At 52.8% G+C, this 19,942-nt stretch overlaps 2 protein-coding genes across 2 annotated transcripts; both read right to left on the bottom strand.

The window, feature by feature from the left end:
* Positions 12-4,011, bottom strand: LOC102180520 (proteoglycan 3-like). The gene is made up of 6 exons (XM_018058942.1): positions 3,989-4,011; positions 3,489-3,622; positions 2,755-3,053; positions 2,157-2,276; positions 916-1,027; positions 12-162 (listed from the first exon to the last, which is right to left on the bottom strand). Exons 2-6 carry the CDS (start codon positions 3,547-3,549, stop codon positions 104-106), a joined length of 651 nt encoding a protein of 216 aa, XP_017914431.1. The 5' UTR covers positions 3,550-3,622; positions 3,989-4,011; the 3' UTR covers positions 12-103.
* LOC102175573 (proteoglycan 3-like) lies at positions 3,802-18,631 on the bottom strand. Its single transcript, XM_018058872.1, has 5 exons — positions 18,504-18,631; positions 17,780-18,069; positions 17,168-17,299; positions 15,925-16,036; positions 3,802-3,860 (listed from the first exon to the last, which is right to left on the bottom strand). Exons 1-5 carry the CDS (start codon positions 18,562-18,564, stop codon positions 3,802-3,804), a joined length of 654 nt encoding a protein of 217 aa, XP_017914361.1. The 5' UTR covers positions 18,565-18,631.

Below are 19,942 nucleotides of genomic sequence, written 5' to 3'. Positions count from 1 at the left end.
TGCGGTGAGAACGTGGCTTTATGACCCAGGGAGGCTGGGGGGCAAGGGGGCCAAGGCTGGGACCCGGCAGGCGAGGCGGGGGGCAGGGTCTCCCACCTCCGGCTTAGTAGGAGCAGATGAAGGGCAGACGCCTTTTGCACGGAGCTCGTCGCCAGCGACCCCCTTCAGGCAGAGAGCACAGTAATGTCAGTTCACCTGAGCGTGGAGTGTGTCCCCCAGTGCCCGGGCAGGCACCTCTCAGCTGACCTTTGCCTGCCAGCCTGAGGGCTGTGTGTCTCCCCATGTCCCAGCTAGCCACGATCACTGATCTCCTCCCTTGCAGAGGCAGTGTGCTACGGGCTTCCCATCGACTCTCCTTTCATCCTCACAGTGACACCAAGAGGTCAGGGCTGTCAGCACTCCCATTTCACAGATGGGAAAACTGAGGCTTAGTGGGATTGGTAACCTGCCCTGATCTCAGCAGACAAGTAGCAAATGGAGCCAGATGTGGACCTCAGCCACCTGACTGCAGCCCGTGTGGTCTTTGCCCCTCTTCTAAACTCCCGCACGTCAGGCAGCCGTGCTGTTGGGAGCTGGGGAATCATCTGTCAGCTGGCCCTAGTTCCCACATCTTTCCCGTGTCCCACGGTCACACCTCCCGTTTCCGAGTGTCCCTCCCGTCTGTCCCACACTCACTCCTTGTCACCATCCCATCAGAAGAAGGGAAGGAGCCTCGCTGAGTCTGGAGAACACAGAGCCCCCAGCCCCATCCAGGACCCCTCTCTGTGGCTCTGAGGATCCCTGCCCCTCAGCCCTGCTCACACACAGGGTGGGGTTCTCTAGTGGGGCAGGGTGTGAGGGGAGGCATGTCTGTGTAGCTCAAAGGGGTGTGTGTGCGAGTCCACCCACCCTTGTCCGGGTGCTTGGCCCCCTCACCTCTGGTGCACAGGGCTACACAGCAGCCTCTCCCACACGTAGGTTGTCCTGCAGCCCAGTAGGTAAAATTCCAACAACTCCCATCAGTCCAGATAAATCTTCCGCACCGTAACTAGAGAAGAGAGAGCCTTGGTGAGAGGGCACAGGTCCAGGAAGACAGGCGCTGGGGCTCCTGAAAGTCCCCTCAGCACCCCTTCTGGACACTGTGTCTATAATCTCCTCTCGCTGTGTCGCCTGGCTAGGACCCCCCGTACAGACCCACGCCTGAGCGTTTTCAGGCAGTGACATGGAAGAGCAAACATCGCTTCCAGCTCTCATGCACAGCAGGCTTCTCAGACTTCACTGAGCAGACAGTCTCCTAGCCATCAGGTGGAAATGCAGATCCTGATTCGGGAAGTCTGGGGTGTGGCCCAGGGTCCTGTATTTCTCCAACTACCAGGTGATGTTGAGACTCTGGTCCCGGGACCACACGTCAGCAGCAAATGTGACGGCGCTTATTCAGGCACAGCCCCCGGGTCACTCTGAGAGAAGGACCCCCTCAGAGATGAGGACACTGAAATATGGAGGCAGGCATTCAGCCACTGAGGGACCAAGCTGGGTGTGAACTCTCGTCTCTTGACTCCAGTGATCTGCTAATTAACATTTCACAGCCAGCTTTGGTGGAAAGTGTGAGGCAGAGGAAAGAAAGAACCCCGATTTATAATAGTCCATTTCTCTGGTGTAAGTGCATCCACCATGGCAGATTTAAGGCTGCAAGAGAGAAGCCCCTGAACACGGGTGAGGAAGAGAAGCGCTCAGTCATCACGTCTCCTAAGTCAGCACAAGCCAGCTTTCAGGCCAGGATGAGGCTCGATGGGTCAGGTGGTGCCTTGAGGCTCTCAGAAGCACCTTCCCCGGTGGCCCAGTGTTGAAGAAGCTGCCCGCCCTTGCCGGCACCGTGGGTTCGTCCCTGGTCCTGGAAGGCCCCGCGTGCCGCAGAGCACGAACTTGCGCTCCAGCTTCTGGGCAGGGAGTCTCGATTCTGTGCGCCGCAGCAAGCAAAGCCACCTCAATAAGAAAGCCATGCCCCACAGCCAGAGGGTGCCCCAGTCATAACTAGAGAAAGCCAGGGTGCAGCTAAATATGAATGCAGGAAAAAGGCTTTTAAAAGCCAGGGGATTGACTTCCCAGTGTTAAACCAACCTTTTTAAAAGGACAGAGAGAATGAGCTTCCTCTCCCTGGACATTGGCCCCTCACTGACCTGACCTCCGATCCAGACCTGTGCCTGGTTGGTCGTTACAGACAAGCGATGGATGAGACAGTTGACACTCAAGCTGTGGATGGAGGCGAGGGTGCCTCGGTAGCACCTCCTGCAGACTCTCTGCAGAGAGAACGGGCGGGAGAGAAGACTTGTTTTCACGTTAAGTTCCTGAGTCTCCAGGACAGACCCCACATCACTTTGCAAGTCAGGAATCCGGAATCTGCTGCTTCCCCTGAATCCCATCTCTGTGCCTTTATTTTAGATTTCATGGGGGCTCAGCTGGTAATAAAATCCGCCTGCAACACGGGAGACCTGGGTTTCATCACTGGGTTGGGAAGATCTCTTGCAGAAGGAAATGGCAACCCACCCAGTACTCTTGCCTGGAAAATTCCATGCACAGAGGACCCTGGTTGGCTACAGTCCATGGGGTCGCAAAGTGTAGGACAGGACTGAGCAACTTCACTTTCTTTCTTTCACTTTCTTTTCTGAAGCATATTAGGCAAAGAGAACCACTAGTCTAAATAATAAGAAACTGAACATTGAATCCAATCCTGTCTCTCCATCCCTGGTCCCCCATAGCAGCCTTGATGCCATATACCTGAGCATTCTTAAACCTTCTTGGCGTCCGCACCATCGTGTAGCGGCAGCTCTTGCACTCAGGACTGCCTGGAAGCCGCACTGTCTCCTCTTCCCTGGGGCACTGCACTTCCTCATCCAAGTCATCTGGGTCTAACTCACAGTCGCCCTCATCGTCGTGGGCGTGCTCGGCCTCCTCTCCCCCCGAATCAAGCACCGCACCACTCAGGGCCAGCTCTCCCTCCTGCCCCCCTGAGCCTTCAGGATCCCGGCTCAGGTCTGCCTGCATCTGCGGATCACCCAGACGGGGGACATCCTTCTCTGCAAAAGGAAATAACCCGCCATCAGACCAGGTGCCAGCTTCCTCCAGGACCACGGACAGCTCTGATGGCTCCACTCAGTCTTCCTAGGGACCCCATCTGGAACCAAAGACGGGAAGGATCCCTTGGGGGCTGGATGAGCCAGAATTCTTGCATCACACACACAAATGCATGAGAACCTAATGCCAGCTGACACCACGTGTGGGTAATTTGGGAGTGAGAGATGTGAGAAGCCCTCCTCGTCACAGGTGAGTGTTTTTCCTTGCAAAGGAGCCCTGGGGGAAAGTTCAGGCCACAGCTCTGGGTCCAGCAGAAATCTAACTAGAGAGGGGCTGGGGCAACTGCAGAGGGGCCTATGGCCCTGGACCTGCAAGAGGGAAAAACAACGCAGGAAAGAAGAGACGGAGATGTTTGAGAAGGGAAGGGGAGCGCTCACCCAGGTAGAGAGCAGAAACTGTCCCCAGCAGGAGAAGGGGCAGCAGCAGGCAGCCTTTCATGTCCCTGCAGTCTTGTGACAGACACACAGCTCCACGTTCCCTCCTGAGGACTTGGCTTGTGTCTGCAGGGCCCCTGAAACACAGTGGAGAGGCAGGGTCTGCTCAACTGGTAAACTAAAGGGCAAAGCGGAGAGCTTCCTTGTCCCCCAGCGAACAGACCCCGAGCTGGAGGATCAGGGGAAGAACAGGGGCTCGTCAGCTCAAGTCCCTTTCCCTGAGAGCGCCTCACTGCTCCCTGGGACAGCACGCAGCTCAGACCAGCACTCCTGCAGGAACAGGCGTGCTCACCTTCAGGGCCAGAGTCAGGTCCACTGGGGAAGAAGGGGCAGGACAGTGGTCATTATGGGCAAGGGACTAGAGTCCCCAGCGTGTCCCATACAGAGCCCACGTTCTTCCCAGCCCCAGACCTGTCCTCCCGGGGAAGCCGAGGGACCCTTACCTCCAGAGAGTCTGAAGCCTCCGCTCTCAGCCTCTGGCTGTTGGCACACAGAAGCTGCCCTTATACCGGGCTTTGGGGAAGTGGAAAGAGGCCAGGGGGATTGCCCCAGGCTCGGGGGTTGGACAGCAGGGCTGATAAGAGGTTGGCTCAGTCCTCCCACCGTTGGGCCCTGCTCTCTGCTGGGACATGAGGGCCCTGCCTCCTGTTTGGACATAGGTGCCCTAACACCCTAGTATGTTCCTGAAGCCCCCATGACTACTGTCCAGACTGAATTTTCATCAGTGCCCTAAAGGGTCCAGGTCTGAACAATCCTCTTCAGTCCCAGAAGCAGCCTTCCCTGGGTCAGATTTCCCAGCAAATGCCGTGGAGGATCCAGGGAGCAGGGAGAGCAGGGGGAGGAGGGGGAGGCACGGGGGCTCGGCCTCCTGAGCTCTGGTGTGGGCCACGTGTGCGTGCTTCCTGCGCGGCACATCCCGAATCCTCACCTTCCTAAGCTCGGTCCCAGGAGAACGTGTGATCAGCCCGACTTCACTGATGTGAAGAATGAGATTCAGAGCGGGCCGGTGACTTGCCAAGGTTGTGCGGGAGGCGGGGAGCTGGGATACTAGGCCTCTGAGGCTGAAACCCTTCTCTCCCTGTCTCTGTCTGTCCCCCTCTTTCCCCTCTTCACTCCCTTCCTGTCTCTCCCTCTCCTGTCTCTCCAGCTCTTTCTCATCTTTAAGATGAAAAACGTATGCTCTTTCCTCTATACTGTGGCTCTCCATCAAGGTTCTCAGCCTTTGCACAGTTATTGCTGGGAGTCAAATCATTCTTTCAGGGGGGTTGGCGGAAGGGCTTCCTATGTTTTGTACAAAGTTAGGCACTGTTGAGTCACTCTGATAGATCTCCACACCTTTCCAAATGTCCGCTCGAAAGCAAAACTGCCTCCCTGAGGTTCACGGACCTAGCTGAGGCCTTGTTGTGCAGCCTCGAGGCAGATCTTCTCATCAGGAAGCAGCAGCCGGAGTGGAGACCTTCACACGGAGCCTTCCGCTTCTCGAGGGCCACTCTTCCCTTGCAAGACACCAGCCCCCACGGTCGGCGCAAGGGGCAGCAAACGAGGCACTCGGCTCAGCTGCAGAGTTCAGCAGTCAAGGTAAAGAAACATTTCATGCAATCTTTCTTAAAAATCAGAATCAATGCAAAAGTACCGTGATGAGCAGAATGTCAAGATTTCATCAGCCAAGTTCCAGCCACATTCACGGCAACCAGGGAGAGACCAGCAAGGGCTGAGGCTTGATTTTGCCAGACGTCATGGCCCAGAGCCCATGGACCCATCAGGGTATTGCCTCCACTCTGGGGTAGCCTAGCTGGGCAGTGTAGTTTTGTACCTTGGGTTCCAGCCCAGTGCTCAGGGCACCAGGGACGGGTCACCCAGGCTTTCTTGCTTGGCCTCTGCTCTCCATGGGGCCCTGCAGACGGAGAAGTGTCTGATAGGCCACTTCTGGGCTGATTGCAGAGTAACGGTCTCAGACGTTATCTCCTGGGGCCAACGGACCCGACCCTCAGCTTCTCTACCTGACTTGGGGTTGGGGGATTGGTCAATTCCAGAGAGGGAAAACCTGGTCTTCACATTTCAAGCTGGAGACGTCCCTTGGAGGAGGAGTGGAGTGCTAGGTATCCTCCAGTATTCTCCCAGTCCTGGCCCGGGCCGAGGACACGATTTCACGCAGCAGGTGGGATGACCAGTAACATCAGCTGGTGTTGAAACCAGCGCGGTGAATGCGTTTCAATTGCTGCTTCATTTTAACGGGTCTGTTTCCCACATTAGGCAATGGCCTCTCAGCGGAAATAAGTCGCCCAAGACCACAGGACAAGTCAGAGACAGGCCTTCCGGCTCCTTATCCACCTGCCTACCCTTGGCCTCGTGTCCCTGGATGCCCATCCATCTGGCCGGCCCCACCCCTAGGCTCACCCTCGGCAGAGACACCCCAGTGACTTCAGGGACCCCCTCGACATCCCGGTGCTGCCTGCCCGATGTGAAACTGGAAACAGCTTTCCTGCCTTGCCGCAAGGCAGGCGGATTCTGAGTTCCCCGATCAAGTGCCGAACCCGCACTCCCTGCATGGGAAGCTCAGTCTTAAGCAAGGGGCTGGAAGTCTGGACATCACATTCCTGAAGCTCCACCACCGTCCCCACGCTGTGCTTCATCAAGGCTTTTGCATCCTTATCCTGCTTCCTTAATCCTTCCGTTCACCTGAGGGCCTTAGGCACTGCGGTTCCAGTTGACAGCTCGCTCAGACAGGGTCAGTGACTAGCCCAAGACCCCACAGCACGTTCGAAGATGCACGTCTGAGCCTAGTGCCTGACCCCCGTGTCCTTGCTGTCTTTGATTCGCTCAGTCTTCACCCATTAGCTAATGGCGCCTACCTTTTCAGCATCCGTGAGACCCCACCTCTCTAGCTTACTGCTTGCGTCTCTGTTCATAGGGGTTTCAGCTCTGCCCCTTGTGTGAGGTCCGTCCAGCCCCACGTCACGCAGAGGGCAGTGTGCTGTGATGTTGAATGCAATCGCCACTCCAGATTCAGCCACTCGGTGCTCAGTATTCCCATCCATAAACCAAGGCTAATGACAGGACCTACCTCTAACGAGATCCGCTCCAGAAACGCTCTGAGGACAGTACCAGGCATGCGGGCTTGGGGGTAGCCTTTGTCAGGAAACCAGGACCCAACTGTCCCCTTGGGCAACCAGTAAGCCCGAGAGTTGCTTGAGGGCCCACTCTGCGGATTTCAGGATGATGTAAGGAACTCCAGGGATTCTGCTGAAAAGACGCCAGCTGAGTTGCCCAGAGCTTAGTTAGCATCATTTTGGAGGGAAAAGAAGACAGGCAAGCCCGTATTTGGGGATATCAGGCCAGTGCTCTAATTTTATTTAACATGTATCTTAAGGGTGGTTAACATGCATCCTCTCACCTGCACTGTATCGTAGACTGCTCAGGGAATTGTCACACGGGAAATTTACCGTGTGATGGAGCCCACATCAAGATACAGAACCTTTCCAGGAGCCAAAATGCCTCCTGGTTCACTTTAACCCCCCAAAGGGTAGAAGTCACACTTCTGCCACAAACACCCGCCAACAGAGGAGATTTGTGAGGAACAAACTGAAGTCTCCCTTGGCACAAAGTCTCAGAGCCCAGCACACGTTTAATACTTAACAAGTGAGGGACTTTGTTAATCCTTATTATTAATTCTGGAACAAAGAGAAGCAACATCTCCCCACACCAGAACACAACGTCCCAAGGACAGGAGCAAAGGCTCTGCTCCAGCATGGGGCTGAACGGGTAAGCTGTGTCGGAAAACCGCCGTCACGGAAATCTAGACAGCAGCAGTTACAGCGGACCTCAGTTAGATTTCTTAATTTTTCACCCCACCCTGCAAACTTGAGTAAGTAGCCTCTCCTATTGGGGCCACACTCAAAACATTCAGGTTCTTAATTTGCTTCTTAAGACCGGGAGGTGGGACTTCCCTGGTGATCCATTGGCTAAGACTCCAAGCTCCCAAATCAGGGGCCGGGGTTGCATCCCTGGTGAGGGAGTTAGATCCCACTTGCTGCCTTGAACAGAGCCTGCGAGACCCAGCTGCTGAGCGCCTGAGCTCCAGAGACCAGGGCCACAGCTAGAGGAGACTGTGAGCTCCAAGGAAGACCCAGCACAGCCAAATCAAATGCAGAAAGAATAAAATAATGCTTACAGGAGGTTTTTATTTGCCTCTAAGACCCTGGGACCTTCTGTTCTCCTGTGTGCTCGAGGAGTTCTGGAGAAAAGGGCTTCACGGCATTGTTGGCGTACTTTCTGCTCACTGCACCCTCCCCAGCTAACGGGGTTCAGGACACCCTCCTTCCTCACCTCGGACTGGGGCTCCCTCGGCCCCAGCGAGGTTGGATCCTGTTCCCCAAGGTGAGCACAAGGGTAGAGGGCTCGGGGCTTCCCTGATGGTCCAATAGTTAAGAATCTGCCTTACAAAGCAAGAGACACTGGTTCAGTCCCTGGTCTGGGAAGATCCCACGTGTCGTGGGGCAATTGAGCCCCTGAGCTGCAACTGGAGATTAGCCCTCACTTGTTGCAACTAGAGAAAGCCTGTGCAGCAACAAGGACCAGCACAGCCATAAAGAAATGATTTTTTATTTTAAGAAGAAAAAAAAGAGTCAGGGACGGTCTCCTTCCTCCCCTCGGTGCTGTATCCCATGTGATCATGCCCAGGAAGCAGCCAACACTTCCAGCCACAAAACCTGCTGACTGAAACGACACTCTCTGGAGATGCTTGCATCCCACCATGGGTCACATTCAGATACTCAGCCTGATGGAAGCGAGGTCCATGCTGTAAAGAGCAATATTGCACAGGAACCTGGAACGTCAGCTCCATGAATCAAGGCAAAGTGGAAGCGGGCAAACAGGAGACGGCGAGAGTGAACGTCGACATGCCAGGAATCAGCAGACTAAAACGGGCTGGAACGGGTGAATTTAACTCAGATAAACATTATATCTACTACTGCGGGCAGGAATCCATTAGAAGAAATGGAGTACCTATCATGGTCAACAAAAGAGTCCCAAACGCAGTACTTGGATGCAATCTCAAAAACGACAGAATGATCTCTCTTTGTTTCCAAGGCAAACCATTCAATATCACGGTAATCCAAGTATATGTCCTGATCACTAATGCTGAAGAAGCTGAAGTTGAATGGGTCTATGAAAACCTACAAGACCTTCAAGAACTAACACCCAAAAAAAGATGTCCTTTTCATTATAGGGGACTGGAAAGCAGAAGTAGGAAGTCAAGAAACACCCAGAGTAACAGGCAAATTTGGCCTTGTTTTATAGGGCAAAGACTAACAGAGTTCTGCCAAGAGAACACCCTGGTCATAGCAAACACCCTCTTCCAACAACACAGGAGAAGTCTCTACATAAGGACATCACCAGATGGCCAACACTGAAATCAGATTGATTATATTCTTTGCAGCCAAAGATGGAGAAGTTCTATACAGTCAGCAAAAACAAGACAGGGAACTGACTGTGGCTCAGATCATGAACTCCTTATTGCCAAATTCAGACTGAAATTGAAGAAAGTAGGGAAAACCACTAGACCATTCAGGTATGACCTCAATCAAATCCCTTATGATTATGCAGTGGAAGTGAAAATAGATTCAAGGGATTGGATCTGATAAACAGAGTGCCTGAAGAACTATGGAAGGAGGCTTGTGACGTTGTACAGGAGGCAAGGATCAAGACCATCCCCAAGAAAAAGAAATGCAAAAAGGCAAAGTGGTTTTCTGGGAGGCCTTATGAATATCTGTGAAAAGAAGAGAAGCGAAAGGCAAAGGAGAAAAGGAAAGATATATCTGTTTGAATGCAGAGTTCCAGAGAATAGCAAGGAGAGATAAGACGGCCTTCCTCAGTGATCAGTGCAAAGAAATAGAGGAAAACAATAGAATGGGAAAGACTAGAGATCTCGTCAAGAAAATTGGAGATACCGAGGGAACATTTCATGCAGAGATGGGCTCGATAAAGGAGAGAAGCCATATGGACCTAACAGAAGCAGAAGAGATTAAGCAGAGGTGGCAAGAATACACAGAAGAACTGTACAAAGAAGATCTTCATTACCCAGACAATCACAATGGTATGATCATTCACCTAGAGCCCGACGTCCTGGAATGCGAAGTCAAGTGGGCCTTAGGAAGCATCAGTATGAACAAAGCTAGTGGAGGTGTGGAATTTCAGTTGAGCTATTTCTAATCCTAAAGATGATTCTGTAAAAGTGCTGCCCTCAATATGCCAGCAAATTTGGAAAACTCAGCAGTGGCCACAGGACTGGAAATGGTCAGTTTTCATCCCAATCCCAAAGAAAGGCAATGCCAAAGAATGCTCAAACTACTGCACAATTGCACTCATCTTACACGCTAGTAAAGCAATACTCAAAATTCTCCAAGCCAGGCTTCAGCAATACGTGAACCGTGAACTTCCACATGTTCAAGCTGGTTTTAGGAAAAGCAAAGGAACCAGAGATCAAATTGCCAACATCTGTTGGATCATTGAAAAAGCACACAAGTGTTCCAGAAAAACATCTATTTCTGCTTTACTGACTATGCCAAAGCCTTGGTGTAGATCACAATAAACTGTGGAAGATTCTTAAAAAGATGGGAATACCAGACCACCTGACCTGCCTCTTGAGAAACCTGTATGCAGGTCAGGAAGCAACAGTTAGAACTGGACATGGAACAACAGACTGGTTCCAAATAGGAAAAGAGTAAGTCAAAGCTGTATATTGTCACTCTGCTTAATTAACTTCTGTGACCCGGAGCACTAAGTGCGGGCGGCTGTGATCGGCGCGCTAAGCGTGGCCGAGAGGAGCTACCCCGCGTCAGAGGTCAGGGGCAACGGCCTAGAGGAGCCACCCCACGTTCGAGGCCAGGGGCGGCGGCTGGGAGGAGCAACCCCATGTCCAAGGTTTGGTGGCTGCGCGGGTGCAGGAGGGCCTAGAGGAGCCATCCACGTTGAAGGTCAGGAAGGGCGGCAGTAAGGAGATACCCCTCATCCAAGGTAAGGAGCAGTGGCTGCACTTTGTTGGAGCAGCCGCGAAGAGATACCCCACGCCCAAGGTTAGAGAAACCCAAGTAAGATGGTAGGTGTTGCAAGAGGGCATCAGAGGGCAGACAGTGTGAAACCATACAGAAAACTAGTCAATCTAATCATACTAGGACCACAGCCTTGTCTAACTCAATGAAACCAAGCCATGCCCACAGGGCAACCCAAGACGGGCGGGTCATGGTGGAGAGGTCTGACAGAATGTGGCCCACTGGAGAAGCAAATGGCAAACCACTTCAGTATTCTTGCCTTGAGAACCCCATGAACAGTATGAAAAGGCAAAATGATAGGATACTGAAAGAGGAACTCCCCAGGTCAGTAGGTGCCCAATATGCTACTGGAGATCAGTGGAGAAATGACTCCAGAAAGAATGAAGGGATGGAGCCAAAGAAAAAACAATACCCAGCTGTGGATGTGACTGGTGATAGAAACAAGGTCCGATGCTGTAAAGAGCAATATTGCATAGGAACCTGGAATGTCAGGTCCATGAATCAAGGCAAATTGGAAGTGGTCAAACAGGAGACGGCAAGAGTGAACGATGACATTCTAGGAATCAACGAACTAAAATGGACTGGAATGGGTGAATTTAACTGAAATAAACATTATATCTACTACTGTGGCAGGGATCCCTCAGAAGAAATGGAGTAGCCATCATGGTCAAAAAAAGAGTCCAAAATGCAGTACTTGGATGCAATCTCAAAAATGACAGAATGATCTCTGTTCATCTCCAAGGCAAACCATTCAATATCACAGTAATCCAAGTCTATGTCCCAACCAGTAATGCTGAAGAAGCTGAAGTTGAACGGTTTTATGAAGACCTACAAGACCTTTTAGAACTAACACCCAAAAAAGATGTCCTTTTCATTATAGGGGATTGGAATGCAAAAGTAGGAAGTCAAGAAACACCTGGAGTAACAGGCAAATTTGGCTTTGGAATGTGGAATGAAGCAGGGCAAACACTAATACAGTTTTGCCAAGAAAATGCCCTGGTCATAGCAAACACCCTCTTCCAACAACACAAGAGAAGACTCTACACATGGACATCACCAGATGGTCAACACCGAAATCAGATTGATTATATTGTTTGCAGCCAAAATGGAGAAGCTCTATACAGTCAACAAAAACACAAGACCGGGAGCTGACTGTGGCTCAGATCATGAACTCCTTATTACCAAATTCGGACTGAAATTGAAGAAAGTAGGGAAAATCACTAGACCATTCAGGTATGACCTAAATCAAATCTTTTATGATTATACAGTGGAAGTGAGAAATAGATTTCAGGGCCTAGATCTAATAGAGTGCCCGATGAACTATGGAATGAGGTTCCTGACATTGTACAGGAGACAGGGATCAAGAACATCCCCAAGGAAAAGAACTGTAAAAAAGCAAAATGGCTGTCTGGGGAGGCCTTACAAATAGCTGTGAAAAGAAGAGAAGAGAAAAGCAAAGGAGAAAAGGAAAGATATAAGCATCTGAATGCAGAGTTCCAAAGAATAGCAAAAAGAGTTAAGAAAGCTTTCTTTAGTGATCAGTGCAAAGAAATAGAGGAAAAGAACAGAATGAGAAAGACTAGAGATCTCTTCAAGAAAATTAGAGATACCAAGGGAACATTTTATGCAAAGATGGGCTCGAAAAAGGACAGAAATGGTATGGCCTTAACAGAAGCAGAAGATATTAAGAAGAGGTGGCAAGAATACACAGAAAACTGTACAAAAAAGATCTTCACGACCCGGATAATCATGATGGTGTGATCACTCACCTAGAGCCAGACATCCTGGAATGTGAAGTCAAGTGGGCCTTAGAAAGCATCACTACGAACAAAGCTAGTGGAGGTGATGGAATTCCAGTTGAGCTGTTTCAAATCCTGAAAGATGATACTGTGAAAGTGCTGCCCTCAATATGCCAGCAAATTTGGAAAACTCAGCAGTGGCCACAGGACTGGAAAAGGTCAGTTTTCATTCCAATCCCAAAGAAAGGCAATGCCAAAGAATGCTCAAACTACCGCACAATTGCACTCATCTCACATGCTAGTAAACTAATGCTCAAAATTCTGCAAGCCAGGCTTCAGGAATACGTGAACCGTGAACTCCCTGATGTTCAAGCTGGTTTTCGAAAAGGCAGAGGAACCAGAAATCAAATTGCCAACATCCACTGGATCATGGAAAAAGCAAGAGAGTTCCAGAAAACATCTATTTCTGCTTGATTGACTATGCCAAAGCCTTTGACTGTGTGGATCACAATAAACTGTGGAAAATTCTGAGAGAGATGGGAATACCAGACCACCCCACCTGCCTCTTGAGAAATCTGTATGCAGGTCAGGAAGCAACAGTTAGAACTGGATATGGAACAACAGACTGGTTTCAAATAGGAAAAGGAGTGCGTCAAGGCTGTATATTGTCACCCTGCTTATTTAACTTCTATGCAGAGTACATCATGAGAAACGCTGGACTGGAAGAAACACAAGCTGGAATCCAGATTGCTGGGAGAAATATCAATAACCTCAGATATGCAGATCACACCACCCTTATGGCAGAAAGCAAAGAGGAGCTAAAAAGCCTCTTGATGAAAGTGAAAGAGGAGAGTGAAAAAGTTGGCTTAAAACTCACCATTCAGAAAATGAAGATGATGGCATCTGGTCCCATCACTTCATGGCAAATAGATGGGGAAACAGTGACAGGCTTTATTTTGGGGATCTTCAAAATCACTGCAGATGGTGACTGCAGCCATGAAATTAAAAGATGCTTGCTCCCTGGAAGAAAAGTTATGACCAACCTAGACAGCTTATGAAAACTCAGAGACATTACTTTGCCAACAAAGGTCCATCTAGTCAAAGCTATGGTTCTTCCGGTAGTCATTTATGGATGTGAGAGTTAGACTATAAAGAAAGCTGAGTGCTGAAGAATTTATGGTTTTGAACTGTAGTGTTGGAGAAGACTCTTGAGAGTCCCTTGGACAGCAAGGAGATCCAACCAGTCCATCCTAAAGGAGATCAGTCCTGAGTGTTCACTGGGAGGACTGATGCTGAAGCTGAAGCTCCAATACTTTGGCGACCTGATGTGAAGCTGACTCATTGGCAGAGACCCTGATGCTGGGAAAGATTGAAGGCAGCTGGACAAGGGGACGGTGGAGGATGAGATGATCCATGATGGACATGAGTCTGAGTAAACTGCGTGATTGGTGATGGACAGGGAAGCCTGGCATGCTGCAGTCCAGGGGGTTGCAAAAAGTTGGACACGACTGAGTGACTGAACTGACTGAATGGATGTCACCACCCCTCCCCCACACACTCAACCCTAGGAGAACCTAGGCTCCTACATGAGGCCCTGGTGCTTGAGGGCATGAACTTAGGGTCAGACAGTGGAGGGGTGGTACTGGTTCCATCGTCTACTAACTTTCTTCGTTTGAGATCTGGATGCACCGCACACATACCTCATGGGGGTGTTATGAGGATCAAAGGACATAATGCACAGGAAATGCTTAGCCCAGAACACTCAGTGAGCTCACAGCAAAAGCTGCAGCCATCATTTGCATCTTGCAGAAAGGACAGCATTGAGAATGTCACAGTAGACCAAGACTGCAGGCTCGCAGGTGTCCTGAGGAGTCCCTGCAAGGCCTGCTGCCCAGTCCCTGCTCCTTTACGTGCAGAGATCCTGAAACGGGCGGGTGGCCAGGGAGGAAGGTGGCTCTGTGACTCTGACCCCAGAAAATGTAGAAAGGAGTCACGTGGAGAAAGCAAAGCGGAAGGCTGAGATTTCCTGAGATGAAACACTGAATCTGCCCGAAGCTGAAGAGCCGGAAGGAGGGGACCAAGGACTGAGGATTGGGCGTAAGGATGACAGCGACTGTCCAGAGAAAGGAGAGAGGGGGCAGCAGTCCTAGAAGCTGGGGCCTTTGAGCACACCCACAGACGGCTAGGAGAGCGTTAAAGAGGGCCCGATCCCCGAGGCCAGACTGCACAGGGGCTGGAGGAGCGGGCGACCCCGGGAGAGACCCCTTTCTCCTCCAGCACATGGTGACCCCAGGGGGCACTCACAGCTCCAACCAGCCCTCCAGTCCCCCTCGCCGCATCCACTTGGAATGCCACCCCTTCTGGCCACACCCCACATGCCTTGCTGAATCCGAAGACAGAGGGCCAATCCCTCGAACCCTGTGAACAAGGACCTTCTGCCACCAGACCCCGGGGGGCCCTTTGGGAGGGGGACCCCCGCCCGGTCCCCGCTGCCCCCAGGGGCCACTGCAGTGAAACCCCCTGGTGCCACCCGCTCCCGTCCCGCCAGCAGGAGGCCCGCTCCAGCTTTGCTTCTCAAAGTCCCCAGCCCTGCCCGCAAAGCCAGAACGAGGCTTCCAGGATTCTCCAACCCAGAGGACTCCTCCACAGCGCGCAGCAAGGAGACAACAGTCAGGAGATGCTGTGAGAACGTGGCTTTATGACCCAGGGAGGCTGGGGGGCAAGGAGGCCGAGGGTGAGACCCGGCTGGCGAGGCAGGGGGGCAGGGTCTCCCGCCTCCAGCTTAGTAGGAGCAGATGAAGGGCAGACGCCTTTTGCACGGAGCTCTTCGCCAGCGACCCCCTGCAGGCAGAGAGCACAGTAATGTCAGTTCACCTGAGCGTGGACTGTGTCCCCCAGTGCCCGGGCAGGCACCTCTCAGCTGACCTTTGCCTGCCAGCCTGAGGGCCGTGTGTCTCCCCATGTCCCAGCTAGCCACGATCACTGATCTCCTCCCTTGCAGAGGCAGTGTGCTAAGGGCTTCCCATGGACTCTCCTTTCATCCTCACAGTGACGCCAAGAAGTCAGGGCTGTCAGCACTCCCATTTCACAGATGGGAAAACTGAGGCTTAGTGGGATTGGTAACCTGCCCTGATCTCAGCAGACAAGTAGCAAATGGAGCCAGATGTGGACCTCAGCCACCTGACTGCAGCCCGTGTGGTCTTTGCCCCTCTTCTAAACTCCCGCACGTCGGGCAGCCATGCTGTTGGGAGCTGGGGAATCATCTGTCAGCTGGCCCTAGTTCCCACATCTTTCCCGTGTCCCTCGGCCACACCTCCCGTTCCCGAGTGTCCCTCCCGTCTGTCCCACACTCACTCCTTGTCACCATCCCGTCAGAGGAAGGGAAGGAGCCTCGCTGAGTCTGGAGGACACAGAGCCCCCAGCCCCGTCCAGGACCCCTCTCTGTGGCTCTGAGGATCCCTGCCCCTCAGCCCTGCTCACACACAGGGCGGGGTTCTCTAGTGGGCAGGGTGTGAGGGGAGGCGTGTCTGTGCCGCTCACAGGGACCGGCGTGGGAGTTCCCCTCCTTGTCCGGGCGCCTGGCCCCCTCACCTCTGGTGCTCAGGGCTACACAGCGGCCTCTCCCAAACTTAGGTTGCCATAGTGCCCAGTAGGTAAAATTCCAAGAACTCCCATCAGTCCAGCGATACTTTCTCCACAGGCACTAGAGCAGAGAGAGGCTGGGTCAGAGGGCACAGGTCCAGGAAGACAGGCGCTGGGGCTCCTGAAAATCCCCTCAGCACCCCTTCTGGACACTGTGTCTATAATCTCCTCTCGCTGTGTCGCCTGGCTAGGACCCCTGTAGAGACCCACGCCTGAGCGTTTTCAGGCAGTGACATGGAAGAGCAAACATCGCTTCCAGCTCTCATGCACAGCAGGCTTCTCAGACTTCACTGAGCAGACAGTCTCCTAGCCATCAGGTGGAAATGCAGATCCTGATTCGGGAAGTCTGGGGTGTGGCCCAGGGTCCTATATTTCTCCAACTACCAGGTGATGGTGAGACTCTGGTCCCGGGACCACACGTCAGCAGCAAATGTGACGGCGCTTATTCAGGCACAGCCCCCGGGTCACTCTGAGAGAAGGACCCCCTCAGAGATGAGGACACTGAAATATGGAGGCAGGCATTCAGCCACTGAGGGACCAAGCTGGGTGTGAACTCTCGTCTCCTGACTCCAGTGATCTGCTAATTAACATTTCACAGCCAGCTTTGGTGGAAAGTGTGAGGCAGAGGAAAGAAAGAACCCTGATTTATAATAATTGTCCATTCCTCTGGTGTAAATGCATCCACCATGGCAGATTTAAGGCTGCAAGCGAGAAGCCCCTGAACACGGGTGAGGAAGAGAAGCGCTCAGTCATCACGTCTCCTAAGTCAGCACAAGCCAGCTTCCGGGCCAGGATGAGGCTCGATGGGTCAGGTGGTGCCTTGAGGCTCTCAGAAGCGCCTTCCCCGGTGGCCCAGTGTTGAAGAAGCTGCCCGCCCTTGCCGGCACCGTGGGTTCGTCCCTGGTCCTGGAAGGCCGCACGTGCCGCAGAGCACCGCCTTGTGTTCCAGCTGCTGAGCAGGGAGTCTCGATTTTGTGCGCCCCAGCAAGCAAAGCCACCTCAATAAGAAAGCCATGCCCCACAGCCAGAGGGTGCCCCAGCCACAGCTAGGGAAAGCCTGGGTGCAGCTAAATATGAATGCAGGAAAAAGGCTTTTAAAGGCCAGGGGATTGACTTCCCAGTGTTAAACCAACCTTTTTAAAAGGACAGAAAGAATGAGCTTCCTCTCCCTGGACATTGGCCCCTCACTTACCCAACCTCTGATGAAGCCTCCGATCCAGACCTGTGCTTGGTTGATACCCGTGGCCAAGCGCTGGATATAACAGTTGAATTTCACGTTGTGGATGGAGGCGAGGTTGCCTCGGTAGCACTTCCTGCAGACTCTCTGCAGAGAGAACGGGCGGGAGAGAAACTCACTGTTTTCACGTTAAGTTGCTGAGTCTCCAGGACAGACCCCACATCCCTTTGCAAATCAGAAATCCGGTATCTGCTGCTTCCCCTGAATCCCATCTCTTGGGCCTTTATTTTAGCTTCCATGGGGGCTCAGCTGGTAAAGAATCCGCCTGCAATGCAGGAGACCGAGGTTTCATCCTTGGGTCAGGGAGATGCCTTACAGAAGGAAATGGCAACCCACTTCAGTGCTCTTGCCTGGAAAATTCCATGCACAGAGGACCCTGGCTGGCTACAGTCCATGGGGTCGCAAAGAATCAGATACGACTGAGCAACTTCACTTTCTTTCTTTCACTTTCCTTTCTGATGCATATTAGGCTAAGAGAACCACTAGTCTAAATAATAAGAAACAGAACATTGAATCCAATGCTGCCTCTCCATCCCTGGTCCCCCGTAGCACCCTGATGCCATATACCTGAGCTTTCTTAAACCTCTTTGGAGTCCGCACAATCCTGTAGCGGCAGCTCTTGCACTCAGGACTGCCTGGAAGTTGCACTGTCTCCTCTTCCCTGGGGCACTGCACGTCCTCATCTAAGTCATCTGGGTCTGCACCCTCATCATCGTGGGTGTCCTCAGCCTCCTCTCCCTCCAACTCAGGCACCTCACCACTCAGGGCCAGCTCTCCTTCCTGCCCCCCTGAGCCTTCCAGATCCTGGCTCAGGTCTGCCTGTGTCTCCGGATCACCCAGATGGGGGGCATCCTTCTCTGGAGAAAAGAAATAACCCGCCATCAGACCAGGTACCACCTTCCTCCAGGACCACGGACAGCTCTGATGGCTCCACTCAGTCTTCCTAGGGACCCCATCTGGAACCAAAGATGGGAAGGATCCCTTGGGGGCTGGATGAGCCAGATTCTTGCATCACACACACAATTGCATGAGAACCTGATGCCAGCTGACACCACGTGTGGGTAATTTGGGAGTGAGAGATGTGAGAAGCCCTCCTCTTCACAGGTGGGTGTTTTTCCCTGCAAAGGAGCCCTGGGGGAAAGTTCAGGCCACAGCTCTGGGTCCAGCAGAAATCTAACTAGAGAGGGGCTGGGGCAACTGCAGAGGGGCCTATGGCCCTGGACCTGCAAGAGCCAAAACGACGCAGGAAAGAAGAGACGGAGATGTTTGAGGAGGGAAGGGGAGCACTCACCCAGGTAGAGAGCAGAAACTGTCCCCAGCAGGAGAAGGGGCAGCAGCAGGCAGCCTTTCATGTCCCTGCAGTCTTGTGACAGACACACAGCTCCACGTTGCCTCCTGAGGACTTGGCTTGTGTCTGCAGGGCCCCTGGAACACAGTGGAGAGGCAGGGTCTGCTCAACTGGTAAACTAAAGGGCAAAGCGGAGAGCTTCCTTGTCCCCCAGCGAACAGACCCCGAGCTGGAGGATCAGGGGAAGAACAGGGGCTCGTCAGCTCAAGTCCCTTTCCCTGAGAGCGCCTCACTGCTCCCTGGGACAGCACGCAGCTCAGACCGGCACTTCTGCAGGAATAGGCGTGCTCACCTTCAGGGCCAGAGTCAGGTCCACTGGGGAAGAAGGGGCAGGACAGTGGTCATTATGGGGCAAGGGATTAGAGTCCCCAGCGTGTCCCATACAGAGCCCAGGTTCTTCCCAGCCCCAGACCTGTCCTCCCGGGGAAGCCGAGGGACACTTGCCTCCTGAGAGTCTGAAGCCTCCGCTCTCAGCCTCTGGCTGTTGGCACACAGAAGCTGCCCTTATACCAGGCTTTGGGGAAGTGGGAAGAGGCCAGGGGGATTGCCCCAGGCTCGGGGGTTGGACAGCAGGGCTGATAAGAGGTTGGCTCAGTCCTCCCACCGTTGGGCCCTGCTCTCTGCTGGGACGTGAGGGCCCTGCCTCCTGTTTGGACATAGGTGCCCTAACACCCTAGTATGCTCCTGAAGCCCCCATGACTACTGTCCAGACTGAATTTTCATCGGTGCCCTAAAGGGTCCAGGTCTGAACAATCCTCTTCAGTCCCAGAAGCAGCCTTCCCTGGGTCAGTTTCCCAGCAAATGCCGTGGAGGATCCAGGGAGCAGGGAGAGCAGGGGGAGGAGGGGGAGGCGCGGGGGCTCGGCTTCCTGAGCTCTGGTGTGGGCCACGTGTGCGTGCTTCCTGCGCGGCACATCCCGAATCCTCACCTTCCTAAGCTCGGTCCCAGGAGAACGTGCGATCAGCCCGACTTCACTGATGTGAAGAATGAGATTCAGAGCGGGCCAGTGACTTGCCAAGGTTGTGCGGGAGGCGGGGAGCTGGGATACTAGGCCTCTGAGGCCGAAACCCTTCTCTCCCTGTCTCTGTCTGTCCCCCTCTTTCCCCTCTTCACTCTCTTCCTGTCTCTCCCTCTCCTGTCTCTCCAGCTCTTTCTCATCTTTAAGATGAAAAATGAATGCTCTTTCCTTTATACTGTGGCTCTCCATCAAGGTTCTCAGCCTTTGCACAGTTATTGCTGGGAGTCAAATCATTCTTTCAGGGGGGTTGGCGGAAGGGCTTCCTATGTTTTGTACAAAGTTTAGCACCGTTGAGTCACTCTGATAGATCTCCACACCTTTCCAAATGTCCGCTCGAAAGCAAAACTGCCTCCCTGAGGTTCAC

This window comes from Capra hircus, chromosome 15 (genome assembly GCF_001704415.2).
Source record: "Capra hircus breed San Clemente chromosome 15, ASM170441v1, whole genome shotgun sequence".
In the NCBI taxonomy this organism is placed as follows: Eukaryota; Metazoa; Chordata; class Mammalia; order Artiodactyla; family Bovidae; genus Capra; species Capra hircus.
This window is presented reverse-complemented; position numbering and strand designations above follow the sequence as displayed.